The sequence below is a fragment of the Sinohyriopsis cumingii genome, unplaced genomic scaffold (genome assembly GCF_028554795.1).
Source record: "Sinohyriopsis cumingii isolate HCF-2022 unplaced genomic scaffold, ASM2855479v2 utg001742l, whole genome shotgun sequence".
NCBI lineage: Eukaryota > Metazoa > Mollusca > Bivalvia > Unionida > Unionidae > Sinohyriopsis > Sinohyriopsis cumingii.
Genome location: NW_028316042.1, coordinates 633,024 through 656,374, shown reverse-complemented (window position 1 = coordinate 656,374; position 23,351 = coordinate 633,024). Strand labels below are relative to the sequence as shown.

General features: G+C 36.6%; 1 protein-coding gene across 2 annotated transcripts in view; it reads left to right on the top strand.

Moving 5' to 3' along the window:
* LOC149771676 (uncharacterized) overlaps nucleotides 1-16,911 on the top strand; it is a 69,617-nt gene extending 52,706 nt beyond the window's left edge. Inside the window, exons 14-19 of one of the 2 annotated variants that reach the window (XR_016418191.1) lie at nucleotides 2,375-2,558; nucleotides 4,116-4,291; nucleotides 6,785-6,968; nucleotides 8,526-8,701; nucleotides 11,199-11,382; nucleotides 12,940-16,911. Coding sequence is in view for 1 of the 2 variants with exons in the window: in XM_089948259.1 (XP_089804385.1) it covers nucleotides 8,684-8,701; nucleotides 11,199-11,382; nucleotides 12,940-13,022 (285 nt within the window). In the remaining variant the exon portion in view is untranslated. The remainder of the gene's footprint in view (nucleotides 1-2,374; nucleotides 2,559-4,115; nucleotides 4,292-6,784; nucleotides 6,969-8,525; nucleotides 8,702-11,198; nucleotides 11,383-12,939) is intronic. The other variant, XM_089948259.1, reaches the window with a different exon arrangement.
* The last annotated feature ends 6,440 nt before the right edge of the window (nucleotides 16,912-23,351 follow it).

The window sequence follows — 23,351 nt, the reverse complement described above, 5'->3', positions numbered from 1 at the left end:
AAAATACAAGAATCATCCTCTCTCTCTCACTTATATAGTTAGGAGAAGGCATGCTAGCTTGGTTTCAGAGAACTTCACCAACTCTTCAATACTACTGGAAGCCTGACATCTGAAGACTCCTCCCCTTCATGGGTGGAAATGATGTCATGTACTTGGTTAGACCTAGCTTGCGTATTTAGATGCTACCAGATTTCAGGTGTTACCTTTCATTGACAAGCTTTGGTTTAATTGCTTCACACCTGATAAGGAAAACCATTGATGTTTATGACAAAGGATTGGAGAGACTTTGCCATAGAACAAAATTTGTCAACTTCAGGTTTTAAAATTTCATTAAAATTTAAGTTAAATTTAAATTTTCATATCAAAATATGTATGATTTTTTAAAATTGAATTTTCTAAGAAAGTTAAACAGTCTAGTTTAATTTCTAGTAATTTCCAGATTGGTGTTAGAACTAAAAACTAATTACAGTTTATTTGAAGTGTTTATCTTGATTAGCAAAATCACAATTAAACTTTAAGTTTTGTGCATTTTTGAAATTCGGCCATTTGGAATTGAGTTGTGTCTGTGTTAAAGTGGTGTCAGCTAAAAGCCTGTATCTGTCCTATTCATGGATGAAAGTCCTTAAAACTTTGCAGCAGCATTTAAGAGACATTGATTTGATCATGGATGGAAGTTTTATCCATGGAGGTGAAATTGTCTAACCCTGTCAGGAATCGGTTCACAATTAATACTTCCAGTTCAGTACCCACGAATGTAGTTCTAGTCTATTTTTAGAACATTTTTTCCTCTCTCATTTTGGTGGTGATAGAAGAGTTTTATTTATGCATTTTTGGTAGGGATTTAAAGGTAACTGTTTATTCTTCATAATATGAGCTCAGGGTGTTGTTGTATGTGTGTATTTCGGCGACAGTGCACAGTGAGTAATAAGGCCTTGGTGATGCTCCGGAAGTGAAATGTGTGTTCTGTGTACATGGTGATGTGTTGACAGTTCAGCATCTAAAAAAAGAGCAGGTCAACCTTTGACGAGAACTTCACCGTGAAGTCATCTTTGAAGGTAGTTTAGATTAGCATATGATTTGTATTGATTGTCACACAGTGGAAAGGTCAGTACTGAGAAACCAATGTAGATAACATATAGTAAAATTAATTGTGTCCTATGTCCTGTCAGGGAAGCATTGATTCAACTTTAAATTGCTATAATATTTTTATTATTAATGATAGACACATGAGATTTTCACACCTTGTGTATATTGACTGTAGCAATCCGAAAATATAATTAAAATTTTAAAAAATTAATTAATTTTTTTTTAAAATTAATTTTAAAAAATTTAAAAATTAAAAAAAAAAATTCCCTATAAATTCACAGAAATGGTATCTGTTGGAGATGACACTCATTATTATTAGCAGCAATGTATTCCTACACCATATTGAAGTTGCAATGGAGGATTTTTTTGAAAGCCTGTCAGCAAAAATTTCATTGAATTCTGTAATAGCACATAATAGTGTTTGTAAAATATGGACAGGAAATGTAACAGCCAATGGATTATATGGCCTATTGTCATATAAGGATCCCACAACAAACACGTGGAAGAAAAAACATGTTCACAGACTGGCACTGATGGTGAAGTTGAGAAGTCTGACTATACCAAAGGAGCTAGATGCATCCCATTTATGCCATAATAGTCTGTGTGTGAATGTGGATCATCTGGTTCTAGAGCGTCATTCCATTAATAATAATAGACAGTATTGCAAAGGTTATGGTCATTGCATTGGCCATGGTGACTATCCTGACTGCATGTTAAAGTTGAAATTGTAATATGGAATAAATTCAGGTATCATGATATATCCTTTACACCCACCCACATCCATATCAATGTATGTCTGGCATGGAAGGAAGGAAGGAAGGATGGATGGATGTGTTGAGTAACAAGGAGAAAGGAAAGAGTGTGGTCTTTATTTTAGTAGACCATGCTGGTATGACAGTGCTTTCTTAAATACATTCCTTCCTTCCTTCCTTCGTTCTTTCGTTCCTTTTATTCATTCATTCATTCATTCATTCATTCATTCATTCATTCAGCTAGTCTAGTAAGTCATGTCTTGTCATGTCATGTTATTTTAATTTTGATTTTTTTAATCTTTATTTATTTTGCTTTTTAATTTCTTTATTTGTGTCTTCATATTCAGAGAAAACTGTTTCGACCTCTCCATAGGTCTCATCAGGTGGTAGTAAGTAACACAACTGCACATAACATGCGTTGTGTTACCTACGGATTTCCCCACTACAGTTTTCCCTTCTGTACAATGTGTTATTCATGGTGTATTTGAGCGCTTTCATTTTGCACATGGAATTAAGATAACTTTTTCTGTCTGCAGTGTCCATTGACTCCTGCTAAACCTTTGCATAGGAGTGATCGCCCTTGGTATCTAGCAGTCCTTTGCAGTAGTCAGACTTCCTATTGCCTTGCTGTGTCCTGTACCTCAGATGGGCCTGTATCATATTTCCTCGTCTTGCTAAAATACGTTTCCTGGTTTTGGGATGCTTTTGATACAACTGATGGTAAGTGCAGTCTTTATCCATTGTCTCCAGTGATCTCAGAGTCCTTGTTGAAAGTTTACCTCCCAAGTGTGTCACTTTTTTTTTCAGTGATGATCCCAGGCTGTTATTGAGTCTGTGTATTGTTGAATGCACTCTTGCCTCAAAGTTTCTGGAATAGTTCACATTCTTAGGTAATGAAACACTGATTGATCTGTTCACTGCCTCACATTTCTGTGTGTTTGTGTTAAGTCGCAATCTTTCTACAACATCACAGGAGAGTTTCATTTTCAGAACTTCTAGCAGGATGTTCTTATCATTTTCTGTCATGTTGAGATGAGTCATTTGATGAGGGCCCAGGTATGCTGATCGCATCCACCAGCTGTTAGTACTTCCTCCCCCACAGACCTTTGAATAATGCTGGCATTTGGAGCAGTCCCCTGAATAACAGCGCAGAGTGGCATCTAATACTTGGGGAAGTTGACATTTAATTTTTTTAACATCACCACTATTGTCCTCCATCATTTGTTTGAAGATTAAACCGCAACGTGCTTTAATGTCTTGGCTGAAAATTTTCTGTTTGAGCCTTTTTCCTTCTCTTGTTCTTATTCCTGGAAACATGTTTTCACTAAATATTGCAGAATTACACCGTTTGAACTGTAAACGACCCAAATGGATGGGATCCGACAGTCTTTCTACTTTCCACATTGGATGCAGAATGGTATAAGCATTTTGGAAGCCAGCAGCAGCCTGTGCATCTCCATCTGTTGTTGCATGTCTGATGAGAATCTCTTGCAGAACAAATTTTTGTCCCATTTCTCTTGCCATTTCATACTCTGAATGTGGTGCAACTGGTGATAGATTTGCTGTGCAGTCAACATGGCCTCCTGGACATTTCACATCAAAACCTTTTCCCTTCAGCCATGCTCCAGTCCAACACAGCTTGTTTTCTATTGTAGTTCCCACAATGTATTGCTTCTCTGTAACAGTTTCGCAGGCAATTCCAACAGCTTGTGATGAACTTTGACCAGGTTTCTTTTCATGTCCAAAGCTAATGGCATTGTATCTCGCATCAAAAGCAACATTTATTTGCTCAGGATGCTGAACACCACGCATAACATTAACTTGTCTGACTAGTTTCAGCTTCTCTGTCATGTCCATTTCATTCAGCTCCACAGTTGCTTTGCCTACAAGGTTGGAGGCCCTTTGCATAGATGTTCTGTTAGGTGGCGCAATGTCAGTGGCTGCAAGCAAGTATCTAGCCCTGGTGTTGCCCATTGGTGTATCTTGTAATCCAGCTTGAAACATCATATTTACAGCAGCAGGATTTGGCCCAGGTTTATTTGTTTTTATCTCATCATACAACTTATACTCTGGTGACTTAAAGCTGCAGTTTTTACACATCATAGTATGCTTCCAAGCAAGTCCCCATTTTATTTCATTAGCAATTTGGAACTCTGGTCTACCACATATGTTGACTTGATTGCCATGGCGATGAATGATATCATTCCACATTTCAACATTTTTTTTCATACAGATCATACGTGTCCCATCATGCTCATTCAAATTTGTCTCTTTCAGGTCCAGTTTTGCTTTGGATGATGGTTGTAGAATGTTTGCAGTCCCAGGTGTGCCATTACAGTCTGGTGCCTGAACTGACTTGAGACCCCCATTTGTCGGCTTTGTCACTGCTGTGAGAGAGAACTTGTCTGCATCCATTCTTCTTGTCACTGGAACAGATGCAGCACTGGAACTTGGTAGAGTATTATCAGTCAGATATGTGACTCCTTTGTTATGTGGAATATATCCAGGTTTAAAAAAAGTTGTCTTCCTCTTCTTGTACCCTTTCATGGTTTCAGTTACGATAACTGCATGTAAAATACAAGAATCATCCTCTCTCTCTCACTTATATAGTTAGGAGAAGGCATGCTAGCTTGGTTTCAGAGAACTTCACCAACTCTTCAATACTACTGGAAGCCTGACATCTGAAGACTCCTCCCCTTCATGGGTGGAAATGATGTCATGTACTTGGTTAGACCTAGCTTGCGTATTTAGATGCTACCAGATTTCAGGTGTTACCTTTCATTGACAAGCTTTGGTTTAATTGCTTCACACCTGATAAGGAAAACCATTGATGTTTATGACAAAGGATTGGAGAGACTTTGCCATAGAACAAAATTTGTCAACTTCAGGTTTTAAAATTTCATTAAAATTTAAGTTAAATTTAAATTTTCATATCAAAATATGTATGATTTTTTAAAATTGAATTTTCTAAGAAAGTTAAACAGTCTAGTTTAATTTCTAGTAATTTCCAGATTGGTGTTAGAACTAAAAACTAATTACAGTTTATTTGAAGTGTTTATCTTGATTAGCAAAATCACAATTAAACTTTAAGTTTTGTGCATTTTTGAAATTCGGCCATTTGGAATTGAGTTGTGTCTGTGTTACAGTGGTGTCAGCTAAAAGCCTGTATCTGTCCTATTCATGGATGAAAGTCCTTAAAACTTTGCAGCAGCATTTAAGAGACATTGATTTGATCATGGATGGAAGTTTTATCCATGGAGGTGAAATTGTCTAACCCTGTCAGGAATCGGTTCACAATTAATACTTCCAGTTCAGTACCCACGAATGTAGTTCTAGTCTATTTTTAGAACATTTTTTTCTCTCTCATTTTGGTGGTGATAGAAGAGTTTTATTTATGCATTTTTGGTAGGGATTTAAAGGTAACTGTTTATTCTTCATAATATGAGCTCAGGGTGTTGTTGTATGTGTGTATTTCGGCGACAGTGCACAGTGAGTAATAAGGCCTTGGTGATGCTCCGGAAGTGAAATGTGTGTTCTGTGTACATGGTGATGTGTTGACAGTTCAGCATCTAAAAAAAAGAGCAGGTCAACCTTTGACGAGAACTTCACCGTGAAGTCATCTTTGAAGGTAGTTTAGATTAGCATATGATTTGTATTGATTGTCACACAGTGGAAAGGTCAGTACTGAGAAACCAATGTAGATAACATATAGTAAAATTAATTGTGTCCTATGTCCTGTCAGGGAAGCATTGATTCAACTTTAAATTGCTATAATATTTTTATTATTAATGATAGACACATGAGATTTTCACACCTTGTGTATATTGACTGTAGCAATCCGAAAATATAATTAAAATTTTAAAAAATTAATTAATTTTTTTTTAAAATTAATTTTAAAAAATTTAAAAATTAAAAAAAAAAAATCCCTATAAATTCACAGAAATGGTATCTGTTGGAGATGACACTCATTATTATTAGCAGCAATGTATTCCTACACCATATTGAAGTTGCAATGGAGGATTTTTTTGAAAGCCTGTCAGCAAAAATTTCATTGAATTCTGTAATAGCACATAATAGTGTTTGTAAAATATGGACAGGAAATGTAACAGCCAATGGATTATATGGCCTAATTGTCATATAAGGATCCCACAAACAAACACGTGGAAGAAAAAACATGTTCACAGACTGGCACTGATGGTGAAGTTGAGAAGTCATATACCAAAGGAGCTAGATGCATCCCATTTATGCCATAATAGTCTGTGTGTGAATGTGGATCATCTGGTTCTAGAGCGTCATTCCATTAATAATAATAGACAGTATTGCAAAGGTTATGGTCATTGCATTGGCCATGGTGACTATCCTGACTGCATGTTAAAGTTGAAATTGTAATATGGAATAAATTCAGGTATCATGATATATCCTTTACACCCACCCACATCCATATCAATGTATGTCTGGCATGGAAGGAAGGAAGGAAGGATGGATGGATGTGTTGAGTAACAAGGAGAAAGGAAAGAGTGTGGTCTTTATTTTAGTAGACCATGCTGGTATGACAGTGCTTTCTTAAATACATTCCTTCCTTCCTTCCTTCGTTCTTTCGTTCCTTTTATTCATTCATTCATTCATTCATTCATTCATTCATTCATTCAGCTAGTCTAGTAAGTCATGTCTTGTCATGTCATGTTATTTTAATTTTGATTTTTTTAATCTTTATTTATTTTGCTTTTTAATTTCTTTATTTGTGTCTTCATATTCAGAGAAAACTGTTTCGACCTCTCCATAGGTCTCATCAGGTGGTAGTAAGTAACACAACTGCACATAACATGCGTTGTGTTACCTACGGATTTCCCCACTACAGTTTTCCCTTCTGTACAATGTGTTATTCATGGTGTATTTGAGCGCTTTCATTTTGCACATGGAATTAAGATAACTTTTTCTGTCTGCAGTGTCCATTGACTCCTGCTAAACCTTTGCATAGGAGTGATCGCCCTTGGTATCTAGCAGTCCTTTGCAGTAGTCAGACTTCCTATTGCCTTGCTGTGTCCTGTACCTCAGATGGGCCTGTATCATATTTCCTCGTCTTGCTAAAATACGTTTCCTGGTTTTGGGATGCTTTTGATACAACTGATGGTAAGTGCAGTCTTTATCCATTGTCTCCAGTGATCTCAGAGTCCTTGTTGAAAGTTTACCTCCCAAGTGTGTCACTTTTTTTTTCAGTGATGATCCCAGGCTGTTATTGAGTCTGTGTATTGTTGAATGCACTCTTGCCTCAAAGTTTCTGGAATAGTTCACATTCTTAGGTAATGAAACACTGATTGATCTGTTCACTGCCTCACATTTCTGTGTGTTTGTGTTAAGTCGCAATCTTTCTACAACATCACAGGAGAGTTTCATTTTCAGAACTTCTAGCAGGATGTTCTTATCATTTTCTGTCATGTTGAGATGAGTCATTTGATGAGGGCCCAGGTATGCTGATCGCATCCACCAGCTGTTAGTACTTCCTCCCCCACAGACCTTTGAATAATGCTGGCATTTGGAGCAGTCCCCTGAATAACAGCGCAGAGTGGCATCTAATACTTGGGGAAGTTGACATTTAATTTTTTTAACATCACCACTATTGTCCTCCATCATTTGTTTGAAGATTAAACCGCAACGTGCTTTAATGTCTTGGCTGAAAATTTTCTGTTTGAGCCTTTTTCCTTCTCTTGTTCTTATTCCTGGAAACATGTTTTCACTAAATATTGCAGAATTACACCGTTTGAACTGTAAACGACCCAAATGGATGGGATCCGACAGTCTTTCTACTTTCCACATTGGATGCAGAATGGTATAAGCATTTTGGAAGCCAGCAGCAGCCTGTGCATCTCCATCTGTTGTTGCATGTCTGATGAGAATCTCTTGCAGAACAAATTTTTGTCCCATTTCTCTTGCCATTTCATACTCTGAATGTGGTGCAACTGGTGATAGATTTGCTGTGCAGTCAACATGGCCTCCTGGACATTTCACATCAAAACCTTTTCCCTTCAGCCATGCTCCAGTCCAACACAGCTTGTTTTCTATTGTAGTTCCCACAATGTATTGCTTCTCTGTAACAGTTTCGCAGGCAATTCCAACAGCTTGTGATGAACTTTGACCAGGTTTCTTTTCATGTCCAAAGCTAATGGCATTGTATCTCGCATCAAAAGCAACATTTATTTGCTCAGGATGCTGAACACCACGCATAACATTAACTTGTCTGACTAGTTTCAGCTTCTCTGTCATGTCCATTTCATTCAGCTCCACAGTTGCTTTGCCTACAAGGTTGGAGGCCCTTTGCATAGATGTTCTGTTAGGTGGCGCAATGTCAGTGGCTGCAAGCAAGTATCTAGCCCTGGTGTTGCCCATTGGTGTATCTTGTAATCCAGCTTGAAACATCATATTTACAGCAGCAGGATTTGGCCCAGGTTTATTTGTTTTTATCTCATCATACAACTTATACTCTGGTGACTTAAAGCTGCAGTTTTTACACATCATAGTATGCTTCCAAGCAAGTCCCCATTTTATTTCATTAGCAATTTGGAACTCTGGTCTACCACATATGTTGACTTGATTGCCATGGCGATGAATGATATCATTCCACATTTCAACATTTTTTTTCATACAGATCATACGTGTCCCATCATGCTCATTCAAATTTGTCTCTTTCAGGTCCAGTTTTGCTTTGGATGATGGTTGTAGAATGTTTGCAGTCCCAGGTGTGCCATTACAGTCTGGTGCCTGAACTGACTTGAGACCCCCATTTGTCGGCTTTGTCACTGCTGTGAGAGAGAACTTGTCTGCATCCATTCTTCTTGTCACTGGAACAGATGCAGCACTGGAACTTGGTAGAGTATTATCAGTCAGATATGTGACTCCTTTGTTATGTGGAATATATCCAGGTTTAAAAAAAGTTGTCTTCCTCTTCTTGTACCCTTTCATGGTTTCAGTTACGATAACTGCATGTAAAATACAAGAATCATCCTCTCTCTCTCACTTATATAGTTAGGAGAAGGCATGCTAGCTTGGTTTCAGAGAACTTCACCAACTCTTCAATACTACTGGAAGCCTGACATCTGAAGACTCCTCCCCTTCATGGGTGGAAATGATGTCATGTACTTGGTTAGACCTAGCTTGCGTATTTAGATGCTACCAGATTTCAGGTGTTACCTTTCATTGACAAGCTTTGGTTTAATTGCTTCACACCTGATAAGGAAAACCATTGATGTTTATGACAAAGGATTGGAGAGACTTTGCCATAGAACAAAATTTGTCAACTTCAGGTTTTAAAATTTCATTAAAATTTAAGTTAAATTTAAATTTTCATATCAAAATATGTATGATTTTTTAAAATTGAATTTTCTAAGAAAGTTAAACAGTCTAGTTTAATTTCTAGTAATTTCCAGATTGGTGTTAGAACTAAAAACTAATTACAGTTTATTTGAAGTGTTTATCTTGATTAGCAAAATCACAATTAAACTTTAAGTTTTGTGCATTTTTGAAATTCGGCCATTTGGAATTGAGTTGTGTCTGTGTTACAGTGGTGTCAGCTAAAAGCCTGTATCTGTCCTATTCATGGATGAAAGTCCTTAAAACTTTGCAGCAGCATTTAAGAGACATTGATTTGATCATGGATGGAAGTTTTATCCATGGAGGTGAAATTGTCTAACCCTGTCAGGAATCGGTTCACAATTAATACTTCCAGTTCAGTACCCACGAATGTAGTTCTAGTCTATTTTTAGAACATTTTTTTCTCTCTCATTTTGGTGGTGATAGAAGAGTTTTATTTATGCATTTTTGGTAGGGATTTAAAGGTAACTGTTTATTCTTCATAATATGAGCTCAGGGTGTTGTTGTATGTGTGTATTTCGGCGACAGTGCACAGTGAGTAATAAGGCCTTGGTGATGCTCCGGAAGTGAAATGTGTGTTCTGTGTACATGGTGATGTGTTGACAGTTCAGCATCTAAAAAAAGAGCAGGTCAACCTTTGACGAGAACTTCACCGTGAAGTCATCTTTGAAGGTAGTTTAGATTAGCATATGATTTGTATTGATTGTCACACAGTGGAAAGGTCAGTACTGAGAAACCAATGTAGATAACATATAGTAAAATTAATTGTGTCCTATGTCCTGTCAGGGAAGCATTGATTCAACTTTAAATTGCTATAATATTTTTATTATTAATGATAGACACATGAGATTTTCACACCTTGTGTATATTGACTGTAGCAATCCGAAAATATAATTAAAATTTTAAAAAATTAATTAATTTTTTTTTAAAATTAATTTTAAAAAATTTAAAAATTAAAAAAAAAAAATCCCTATAAATTCACAGAAATGGTATCTGTTGGAGATGACACTCATTATTATTAGCAGCAATGTATTCCTACACCATATTGAAGTTGCAATGGAGGATTTTTTTGAAAGCCTGTCAGCAAAAATTTCATTGAATTCTGTAATAGCACATAATAGTGTTTGTAAAATATGGACAGGAAATGTAACAGCCAATGGATTATATGGCCTATTGTCATATAAGGATCCCACAACAAACACGTGGAAGAAAAAACATGTTCACAGACTGGCACTGATGGTGAAGTTGAGAAGTCTGACTATACCAAAGGAGCTAGATGCATCCCATTTATGCCATAATAGTCTGTGTGTGAATGTGGATCATCTGGTTCTAGAGCGTCATTCCATTAATAATAATAGACAGTATTGCAAAGGTTATGGTCATTGCATTGGCCATGGTGACTATCCTGACTGCATGTTAAAGTTGAAATTGTAATATGGAATAAATTCAGGTATCATGATATATCCTTTACACCCACCCACATCCATATCAATGTATGTCTGGCATGGAAGGAAGGAAGGAAGGATGGATGGATGTGTTGAGTAACAAGGAGAAAGGAAAGAGTGTGGTCTTTATTTTAGTAGACCATGCTGGTATGACAGTGCTTTCTTAAATACATTCCTTCCTTCCTTCCTTCGTTCTTTCGTTCCTTTTATTCATTCATTCATTCATTCATTCATTCATTCATTCATTCATTCAGCTAGTCTAGTAAGTCATGTCTTGTCATGTCATGTTATTTTAATTTTGATTTTTTTAATCTTTATTTATTTTGCTTTTTAATTTCTTTATTTGTGTCTTCATATTCAGAGAAAACTGTTTCGACCTCTCCATAGGTCTCATCAGGTGGTAGTAAGTAACACAACTGCACATAACATGCGTTGTGTTACCTACGGATTTCCCCACTACAGTTTTCCCTTCTGTACAATGTGTTATTCATGGTGTATTTGAGCGCTTTCATTTTGCACATGGAATTAAGATAACTTTTTCTGTCTGCAGTGTCCATTGACTCCTGCTAAACCTTTGCATAGGAGTGATCGCCCTTGGTATCTAGCAGTCCTTTGCAGTAGTCAGACTTCCTATTGCCTTGCTGTGTCCTGTACCTCAGATGGGCCTGTATCATATTTCCTCGTCTTGCTAAAATACGTTTCCTGGTTTTGGGATGCTTTTGATACAACTGATGGTAAGTGCAGTCTTTATCCATTGTCTCCAGTGATCTCAGAGTCCTTGTTGAAAGTTTACCTCCCAAGTGTGTCACTTTTTTTTTCAGTGATGATCCCAGGCTGTTATTGAGTCTGTGTATTGTTGAATGCACTCTTGCCTCAAAGTTTCTGGAATAGTTCACATTCTTAGGTAATGAAACACTGATTGATCTGTTCACTGCCTCACATTTCTGTGTGTTTGTGTTAAGTCGCAATCTTTCTACAACATCACAGGAGAGTTTCATTTTCAGAACTTCTAGCAGGATGTTCTTATCATTTTCTGTCATGTTGAGATGAGTCATTTGATGAGGGCCCAGGTATGCTGATCGCATCCACCAGCTGTTAGTACTTCCTCCCCCACAGACCTTTGAATAATGCTGGCATTTGGAGCAGTCCCCTGAATAACAGCGCAGAGTGGCATCTAATACTTGGGGAAGTTGACATTTAATTTTTTTAACATCACCACTATTGTCCTCCATCATTTGTTTGAAGATTAAACCGCAACGTGCTTTAATGTCTTGGCTGAAAATTTTCTGTTTGAGCCTTTTTCCTTCTCTTGTTCTTATTCCTGGAAACATGTTTTCACTAAATATTGCAGAATTACACCGTTTGAACTGTAAACGACCCAAATGGATGGGATCCGACAGTCTTTCTACTTTCCACATTGGATGCAGAATGGTATAAGCATTTTGGAAGCCAGCAGCAGCCTGTGCATCTCCATCTGTTGTTGCATGTCTGATGAGAATCTCTTGCAGAACAAATTTTTGTCCCATTTCTCTTGCCATTTCATACTCTAAATGTGGTGCAACTGGTGATAGATTTGCTGTGCAGTCAACATGGCCTCCTGGACATTTCACATCAAAACCTTTTCCCTTCAGCCATGCTCCAGTCCAACACAGCTTGTTTTCTATTGTAGTTCCCACAATGTATTGCTTCTCTGTAACAGTTTCGCAGGCAATTCCAACAGCTTGTGATGAACTTTGACCAGGTTTCTTTTCATGTCCAAAGCTAATGGCATTGTATCTCGCATCAAAAGCAACATTTATTTGCTCAGGATGCTGAACACCACGCATAACATTAACTTGTCTGACTAGTTTCAGCTTCTCTGTCATGTCCATTTCATTCAGCTCCACAGTTGCTTTGCCTACAAGGTTGGAGGCCCTTTGCATAGATGTTCTGTTAGGTGGCGCAATGTCAGTGGCTGCAAGCAAGTATCTAGCCCTGGTGTTGCCCATTGGTGTATCTTGTAATCCAGCTTGAAACATCATATTTACAGCAGCAGGATTTGGCCCAGGTTTATTTGTTTTTATCTCATCATACAACTTATACTCTGGTGACTTAAAGCTGCAGTTTTTACACATCATAGTATGCTTCCAAGCAAGTCCCCATTTTATTTCATTAGCAATTTGGAACTCTGGTCTACCACATATGTTGACTTGATTGCCATGGCGATGAATGATATCATTCCACATTTCAACATTTTTTTTCATACAGATCATACGTGTCCCATCATGCTCATTCAAATTTGTCTCTTTCAGGTCCAGTTTTGCTTTGGATGATGGTTGTAGAATGTTTGCAGTCCCAGGTGTGCCATTACAGTCTGGTGCCTGAACTGACTTGAGACCCCCATTTGTCGGCTTTGTCACTGCTGTGAGAGAGAACTTGTCTGCATCCATTCTTCTTGTCACTGGAACAGATGCAGCACTGGAACTTGGTAGAGTATTATCAGTCAGATATGTGACTCCTTTGTTATGTGGAATATATCCAGGTTTAAAAAAAGTTGTCTTCCTCTTCTTGTACCCTTTCATGGTTTCAGTTACGATAACTGCATGTAAAATACAAGAATCATCCTCTCTCTCTCACTTATATAGTTAGGAGAAGGCATGCTAGCTTGGTTTCAGAGAACTTCACCAACTCTTCAATACTACTGGAAGCCTGACATCTGAAGACTCCTCCCCTTCATGGGTGGAAATGATGTCATGTACTTGGTTAGACCTAGCTTGCGTATTTAGATGCTACCAGATTTCAGGTGTTACCTTTCATTGACAAGCTTTGGTTTAATTGCTTCACACCTGATAAGGAAAACCATTGATGTTTATGACAAAGGATTGAAGAGACTTTGCCATAGAACAAAATTTGTCAACTTCAGGTTTTAAAATTTCATTAAAATTTAAGTTAAATTTAAATTTTCATATCAAAATATGTATGATTTTTTAAAATTGAATTTTCTAAGAAAGTTAAACAGTCTAGTTTAATTTCTAGTAATTTCCAGATTGGTGTTAGAACTAAAAACTAATTACAGTTTATTTGAAGTGTTTATCTTGATTAGCAAAATCACAATTAAACTTTAAGTTTTGTGCATTTTTGAAATTCGGCCATTTGGAATTGAGTTGTGTCTGTGTTACAGTGGTGTCAGCTAAAAGCCTGTATCTGTCCTATTCATGGATGAAAGTCCTTAAAACTTTGCAGCAGCATTTAAGAGACATTGATTTGATCATGGATGGAAGTTTTATCCATGGAGGTGAAATTGTCTAACCCTGTCAGGAATCGGTTCACAATTAATACTTCCAGTTCAGTACCCACGAATGTAGTTCTAGTCTATTTTTAGAACATTTTTTTCTCTCTCATTTTGGTGGTGATAGAAGAGTTTTATTTATGCATTTTTGGTAGGGATTTAAAGGTAACTGTTTATTCTTCATAATATGAGCTCAGGGTGTTGTTGTATGTGTGTATTTCGGCGACAGTGCACAGTGAGTAATAAGGCCTTGGTGATGCTCCGGAAGTGAAATGTGTGTTCTGTGTACATGGTGATGTGTTGACAGTTCAGCATCTAAAAAAAGAGCAGGTCAACCTTTGACGAGAACTTCACCGTGAAGTCATCTTTGAAGGTAGTTTAGATTAGCATATGATTTGTATTGATTGTCACACAGTGGAAAGGTCAGTACTGAGAAACCAATGTAGATAACATATAGTAAAATTAATTGTGTCCTATGTCCATACGAACTTTGGAAAGAGTTTATTTTTAAAGATTAATTAAACACGAACCAATTTATCAGGAACTGGGATCTAACTGAACAGATTTTGAATCATTAGATTGTGCTGCGTGCACAATACTTGATTTTACACACGCCCACCCACCCCCCACAGACACACGCTATTAATAAAAGAGTTGCACTTCATCTACTCCAAAGCATTGTTGCACCTTCAACATGTGATCGTTTGTTTCCTGCAATCTTTTTTACCACCAGGGCTTGATAAGTAAACTCTAAGTTGGCTACTTGTCCTACAGGGAAAGTGGTCTTGAACTTTCACTTATCCTGTATCAAGTTTACGCTGAGCATGATAATGGATTTGCATGAAATGCCACTTGCAGTAACCCTAGATTTTATTTTAGTTCTGCTGGCAATAGACTTGGAGAGCTTATCAGCTGATCTGTTCGATAAGCCTCTGAAACTACCTGGAGGTTTTCCATGAAGCTGTACACATGAACATGGTGCTTATCGGACATCAAATATGGCTGCAAAAGGAGCTACCATGAAATTTCTATTGTTACTAATCCACTTGGATGATCATATCAACAGGGGGTTTGTCACTAACAGCACTTTCATGATGTCTAGTGTGTCCTAAATGAAAATAGTGCTGTTCGTCCTCAACGGAAAGTTGTATTTATATGGGGTATTGTTAACAGTAGACTTATTCTGAAGTCTTGACGATCCTACATAAAAATCGTGTTGATCTGATTTCGAATATTGCTGTCACGAAACACATCTTGAAAAACTTACTATCGCTGCTCCTCCTGAAAGAAAAGTGATATTGTCATGTAGTTTTCATCAAAAGACTTCTTTTGATGTCTAGCTGGTCCAGTATGGAAATGGTGCCACGTGCACATCAAATATGGCCACCACAGTAGCCATGTTGCAAATCTTGTTATTGCTACTCCTGAAAGGATGGCCATATCAAAGTGGAGTTTCTACTAAAAGACTTGTTATGATGTCTAACTGATCCCCTCAGACATCTAATATGGCAGCCATAGTGGCCATCTTGAAAGAATCTTGTTATCACTGTTTCTCCTGAATAAATGGCCACTTCACTAAAAGACTTCTTATGATTTCATGTTCGTAAATAAAAATGGTGCTGGTCAGACCTCCAATATAGCCGCCACAATGGCTTATTTGAAAATATCTTGATGGCTGATCCTATCGACATATTGCTTTTTATGATGTCTAGTTGGCCTTAATAGAAACTGTACCAAACTGATAGTTGAATATTAGCTTCTATAAATATATCATTTAGCCGGTGTGGTAATAAGAACTTTTGTTGTCACTAGAAATCCCACAAAAAATATTGAAAAATGATGATAACCTTTATATCTTTTGTTTCCAAAAATCAAATTAAATGTGTCTCTAAAATTCTTGTACGAATATGAATGACGTATGTAAACGATGCCAACTTTATACTTTAATTTTCTTTATGAAATTGATGTACAAATATATTTTAGATAAGAGGGCAATTTATTGTGAAGACTTGCTTGGTATATCATATATATAAATGCAAGGCAGTGGAAGTGTTTTACCTTGCCTGAATATACAGGGAAGCTGACCTGAAATGGCCTTAGCAGGTATTGAACCTGTGACACTTGGATTATGAGTCGGGTAGTCTGCTGACTGCGCTACCCTGAATATAACAAGGTGCGGAATCGAATCCTACTGTTGACTCAGCCTGGGTTGGCTATTGTGGTGTGACCGTGTGCAAAGCACGGCATTTTATTGCGATTGCCTTAGCAGTAAATAACCTGTATGCGTTGATGTGCGGTAAAACTCTGAAGCAAAATACTTGGAATTGAGAAAATATTCCCAGGAGGAAAAAGTTCTAGACCACCAAATGCCGGGGTGGGGGTGGGGCTGTAAACGGAACTCATAAGGTATCACGGTACCAATTGTTTTTCCATATACCTCAATGCTAATGTTTTGTGAAATAAATATACTTTCTGTCCTACTTGGGCATGCATGTCACACGCTGTCATATAGAACAATGCTAGATTGTCAATTTGACAATGACATAACCAGGTACTCCATTGCATTTAAGAGAGATAACTCTACTGGAACTAGACAGGGGTAAGAGTTATCTAGTCACAACAAGCACATTTTCAGTCATGTGTACCATATTTTAAAAAAATCATAAAAAATACAAAATATGATCTAGATAGAAATTAACACAAACTCACATGTTGCCAAGAGGCTCAACTTTTTTTTAAGCCAAACAGAAAGTACAAGTCTTACATAATGCACCAATCACAGCTAGTGTTGTTCTTTAATTCTGAATACAATGTTCCATACACCTTAAGCTCCGCCCACCTGGACTTGCGCAATTGGTACCGTTATACCTATAGCAAACCTTAATTTTTCCAATAATCTGTGAAATAGTTCGGGACTGTATAAGTAACAAATATACTTAGTCTCACTTGTGAAAAACAATTTGATGAGGTACTAACCTATGTCTTATATGAATGTGTAAAGAAATGTCATTGAGCTGTTTGAACTATTGTTTTCATACTTTTGCTTCACTATCAAAATCATCTTTTGAAATAAAATGAATTCTTTCAACTATGAGTTGTATCTTATTCATATCAGCAATTATTGAACTTCACATAGGTGATATGGGATAAATCACATTATATCATATTATGTAATAACTAGGTCAAAGGTCAATGTACCAAATAGTATGCACCTGTCCTACTTCAAAATGTACAATTCACCTAAAAGAAAGGAATTTATATTTGTTTGGTAGGTGCAGAACTTAACATCAGAGACAGGTGGACATGACCCAATCTTATTATAAAGTATAAGCTTTGACCACTTTACACTATCTACAGATACAAGAGGTCACTAACCACCAGTCCTCACACAAAGGTCCACCTACCCATCCTCTTTGTAACACAAATAGTAAGCTTTCCTCCTTTGTAATGTGAATAAAATTGTTTCAATAAGCCAGTCAGTCACCAAATATAGTAAATCGCAGCTTCTAAGTGGTTATGTTTGGATTGGGAGGTGAAATTAGGGGAATAAAATACAGAAAAATGCCAAATATAAACACTAAGTATAGCACATCAAATGGAGTTAAAAACAGGAGGAAAGTGTTTATCTAAAAGGGAGAGGTAGCTTATGATAAAGGAATTAAAGGTGGCAAAATCAGCAATGCGAAAAATGAGAAGTGAAAGTTTGATGACCTTACCTTGGACAAATATATGGGGCAGGGCCCAACAGGTCCAAGGACGGCCCAAAGGCAGCTGTGCTATAACATCCCTTACAGGACCCAAATTTCAAGTGAAGTTGTGTTCATTTCCATCTAATATAAAAGGGTGAATAATTTAGATAATATAGATACATATAAAGTATATTTCTTCTACATAAGAATTTAATAATAATTGGCATAAGATAGAGAGAAACTTATCTCAGAGCCAAGCAGAACATACCTTATCAGTTTTTAAACTTGTAAACTTTACTGTGAGAAATTATCAAATTGCTTCTACTTACATTTGCGTCAAGATTGAGGGCTAATATAATACTTCACAAATCTTCTCTTTATTTTCATAATCAGTCACTGAAAATGTGAGATTTTATTTCCTTGAAATGTTATGACTGGTGTAAGGGAGATAACTGAATGATATACATAAGGTGTGGTAACCTTGAATACATTATCCATGTAATATAGATGAGTTCATCAACAACCTGTATTAACTTCATTGCAATTAAATTATCTCAAAATACATTACTGACAAAGTGAGAACCTAACATTTAGACTCCTATGTTTAGTGGAGACCTCAAGAGTCATGTAATTTTAATTTCTAAGATGACGCAGCTCTTTCATATCACATAGTTCATATTTTCTACAATGCCGGCATGTAGAGTGCAGCCTTCCATAACCATGCAGATATCATCTCATGCCAATTTGGATTCTTGCGATGGGATGCAAAGTTTCAAGAACAGTGTGGATTTGAATGGAATGAATACGCACTGTGTGACTAAAATGGTTATCATTCTTGTAATGTTGGACCAAACATGGAAATTCCACAGGAGCAGCTTGACAGAAAGAAATAGGATTAATTGAAAGTCAATAGTAGATTATAATTGGGCTTACACAAGTGCCAATGGGAAATGCTGACTTAAGGAAACTGTTCTTGTTTGTTGGTATTCACTGCTACTTCAACAAAAGGGAATGCAAGAGAACTGAACTAACTACATGAACAATTTCAAAGCAGGAGAGTGTTAAAAAAAAAGGGACAATTAGAGCAGGACAATTCAAATCAAAATGGGAAGGAATACCAAATCCTTAATAAATTACCTAAAAATTACTCATGCCAGAACATCCCACATGGTACAAGTGATCTATCTACAAGTGTACTTAGAGTGTTCTCTATCCTGGTTTATGGCATGCCTTACAAGAATAAGATAGTTGTTTTTGTACACATGATTTTTCATCTTTTGCAGGTACAATAGCCAATATTTGGCCAAAATCAACTATATTATGTTTACATAACTTATTTTGTTGCATGCATTCCAATCTAGGAGGTAACAGCACATACATAAAGGCATCAGGTAACACAAGTCTATATCTATCATAGCTATAGTTATCAAAAGTCCCCATCCAAAGCCATCTTGTGCTATTTTCTAAAGATTTTATACATTTTATTCTTAAAGAACTTTCAATATTTGACCAAAAGTGTTCAGCACACATTTGTTTTCCTACATCAAACTAGTATAGTTCATAAATGCCGCCCACATGTATGCGTTTCTATGGAAACACTGTGAGGCTATTCTTTCCTTTAGGTATCACGGTACCAATTGTTTTTCCATATACCTCAATGCTAATGTTTTGTGAAATAAATATACTTTCTGTCCTACTTGGGCATGCATGTCACACGCTGTCATATAGAACAATGCTAGATTGTCAATTTGACAATGACATAACCAGGTACTCCATTGCATTTAAGAGAGATAACTCTACTGGAACTAGACAGGGGTAAGAGTTATCTAGTCACAACAAGCACATTTTCAGTCATGTGTACCATATTTTAAAAAAATCATAAAAAATACAAAATATGATCTAGATAGAAATTAACACAAACTCACATGTTGCCAAGAGGCTCAACTTTTTTTTAAGCCAAACAGAAAGTACAAGTCTTACATAATGCACCAATCACAGCTAGTTTTGTTCTTTAATTCTGAATACAATGTTCCATACACCTTAAGCTCCGCCCACCTGGACTTGCGCAATTGGTACCGTTATACCATAAGTAACGCTTTTAAAACCACAACTACGGACAAAAATGTCTAGCCATGTTTCAGAACCCTTGGGTACATAAATGGTTTAGACTACTGTATGGCATGTCTATATTTCCTAATGATATGTAACAAAATATGACTATACTAGATTTCCATGCTTCTAATATACATGACCCCGTATTAACCCATTATCATTCTGAAGCTTTAGCCTTTTGAGTAGGTTCCTGGGTGTGAGGACTTCTCCACAGATAAATGTCAGTTTGGTATGTGTATTTGTCTTTCCATATCAAGTAAGTATTACATCGTGGTGGTAGGTTCAATAGTGTTGTGTTGGATGGACTGGGGCAATGTCAGTTGAATGTATAAATTGTACCATTTGATTTGTCTTTTCATGCCCGATATATATATATATATATATATATATATATATATATATATATATATATATATATATATATATATATATATATGAGGTGGCGAGATTGTTAGTATTCAAGTTATGACCCAGGGACTAGTCCATTTGGGTTGAGTATAGACTTGGGTTAGGCATACATTGGTCTTTTCATGGTCAGGAAGTGTATATAGGGTTATAAAGATGGCGCTCTACAGTTTCGGTTAGAATTTTAATGAGAAAGAATTTCCCCGGGTTTCCTCACTGGTTATACTGGCTATTTAAAAAAGACCTTGTATATCTTAGGAATTATTCAAAGAACCTTTAATTCCCTTTATTTTGGTGTATGTGATGTGTGTTGTGATGTGATATGGATTTTTAACGTAGCTTTAACAATTTTTCAGTCATATCGCTACGATGTCTGCAATGTGGCAGTTTATAGTGATGTCTAGCACTGGGGCATCATGCCGCAGACATGTAGCATGATGTCCCACCCAGTCACATTATTCTGACACCGGGCCGACCAGTCCTAACACTAACTTCTGAATGCTGAGTGCCAAGCGAGGGAGCTGTTAGTACCATATTTGTAAGTCTTTGGTATGACTCGGCCGGGGATCGAACACACGACCTTCCACATCCGAGGCGGACGCTCTAACCACTAGGCCACCGGAGCGGTATATTTTGGTGTATGATTAATGGGTGTAATATGGATTATAGAGTATACAGCTTGGCCTTACTCCATATGTGCATCTTTCAAAAACGACTAGCTTCGCTTGGTCATTTTCTTTTCCTGGACTTCAGAGGTATATTGTAGTAAAAAGAGCAGGTAACTTTTTTTTTTTACATTTTATAGATATAGTAATTCATCCATTGCACTTTCAAAAGCTGGTATTGTCTAGCTGGGCAAAATTCATTTTCCCTATTTTAATAGGTGCTAAAGATAGTGTAATTTAGACTACTTCAGGTTGGCTTCTCTTTTTGGGCATATGGGAGCAGTCATGTTAGTTACCAGTGTGTTTAGATCATGTGCAATTTCCATAAGTACGATGTGCAATTTCCATAAGTACAATATTTAAAGAAATGTCAGCCACATTACATCAAAGTAGTTTAGAGGTATGCCATCATTATCTCCCTACACACATAACTCTCTCAAAAGTACATAATAACTGGTGAGCGCCCCCAAAGTGGGGAATTCCTCTGAAAACGGAAAACGGGACCCCGGATGGCCGATCGTTCTATGGTGCTCGCCTTTACAGATCACCAACATCTCACCTCTGTCCGCGTGGTTTCGAGTCTCAGGATCGGCCAGTGTGGATATCTGAAAAAAATGTTTCCATTAGCTTCCCGTGGGTCGGTTGTTCTTCCCGGGACTTTTCCGGTTTCTTCCTCCACTGAAAATACTAGCCGCCATGTATAGCTTATCAAGTGCTGAAAAATGGCATGAAACCCAAAACCAACAACAGTCCACTGGAAACACTTGTCACATCAGCCTATATCAAGTTCAGACGTGTATGATGCTTTATACTATGTTTTTACAACATCTCTACAATGTTCTATCTCTTTAACTAAATTATTCTTAATTTCAATAATTCTGATTGGCCTAAAATTAGTTTTATGGTCGTGATCTAATCTTTGTACGATTTAATTTTTTTTTTCACGATCTTGTTCGGTACTTTTCCACGTGCTGTTAAATTCTCAGTTGTAACTGATGCATAGAAACTGTGAAAAAAATAATTTTCATATTTATTCAAATTAGATTTTGGTTGAAGAATTTATTTTAAAATTAAATGTCCTCTCCTTGAAAATCAATTATTTCTTGTTAAGCTGGCCTCTCTGTTGGTTAAGGAACATTTTTCTTCAGTTTCACTTTCACTACTTCAATTTATTTATGAAAAATATTTTCCTAGCAAAATTGCATCTGACAATGTTGTTTTAGAGGCTGTCTAGCATTATACAAGTTTTATATGCTTAAACCATTTTGAATCAGTTTTATTCAGCTCTTTATCAACTTAGTGTTTACTACTTATTTTACTGCGTTTTCAGTTTGGTACATCAATTTTTAAAATTCCTGCTCCTGCTGTTCCGTTTTCATGTATACGAATCGTGTCTGTGTCTTACTAAGATTCTACCAGGTCTATTTCTTTTTCAAGTTGATTTTGATTGATTTAAATGGTGTAAAACGGCGGGAAAATGGTTATAGTTACGTGATTAAAAACCTTTCTAGAGAACCTGAACTTGATCTGCTTCCTGATCATTCGGGTCCCCGTGGTGATCCTCGTAAAAATATCAGGTTAAACTACTCCCAGTTTCAGAACCAGATGTAGTAATTTCACGACTAGATCCGCTTACGACCCTTCAACAATTAGACATAGAGGTAGTTGGTTTATGTTAAAAATAGATTAAAGATACGTTTGAAACAGATGATTTAGTTTATAACTTAAGTAAAATACATTTTTCGTGGATGTTAAACATTGTTTTTACGAAAGACTAGATGAGGACAAAATTTGCATTTCTGAGAATCGTATCAAGATACAAATCTTATCAGCTAGCGATATTGAAAAATAATTAGGTGGATTAGGATGGATAGAGAAGATTAAAGCGTTTGGTATTGTCGCCTATACTATCATATGTTAGAAAAAGATGTTTGACATTCTGATATTGCCATCCGAACTGCCCGATTTAATTGATTTTGTCAATATCACATACACTACGTCCTATTTCTATTTTTTATATCATCATTATAAAATTGTCTAGTGTTTTGTGTTTAAAAAGTCATTTTCTATGCAATATATTTATAGTTTTATTTTGAAATTTACTTGATATATGCAGTTGACCCTCAGCTAATGCGTCAAACTATGTTCCTGGAAAAGGCATTCTACTTGATCCTTTTCTAAATGTGAATTCATGATTCATTGATATAAAATATTTCTTAGTTGTTTGCATTTATCGTGAATTTAAAAGAAGATAGGCGCTGGCTTTTTATCATATGTGTTTGGTGTTGGTGGCCATGGTGCTATAATAACTAATTTGAATATCACCTGGGCCAGAAGCCCTGTTGTTATGAAAAAAAATGATCGTTGATCTGGGTTGTTACATTTGCATTTTCCACGCAAAATTATGACAGTTCTTGCATGTTGCTTTTCGTTGGAAGACAGAGGAGATATGAATGCAAAGGATAGTAAGTCCGGCATTTCATTGCAAGAGAGAGTATATATGAATATAAAAGATAGCAATCCTGGGATTTCATTGGAAGAGAGAGAGAGAGAGAGAAAGAGAG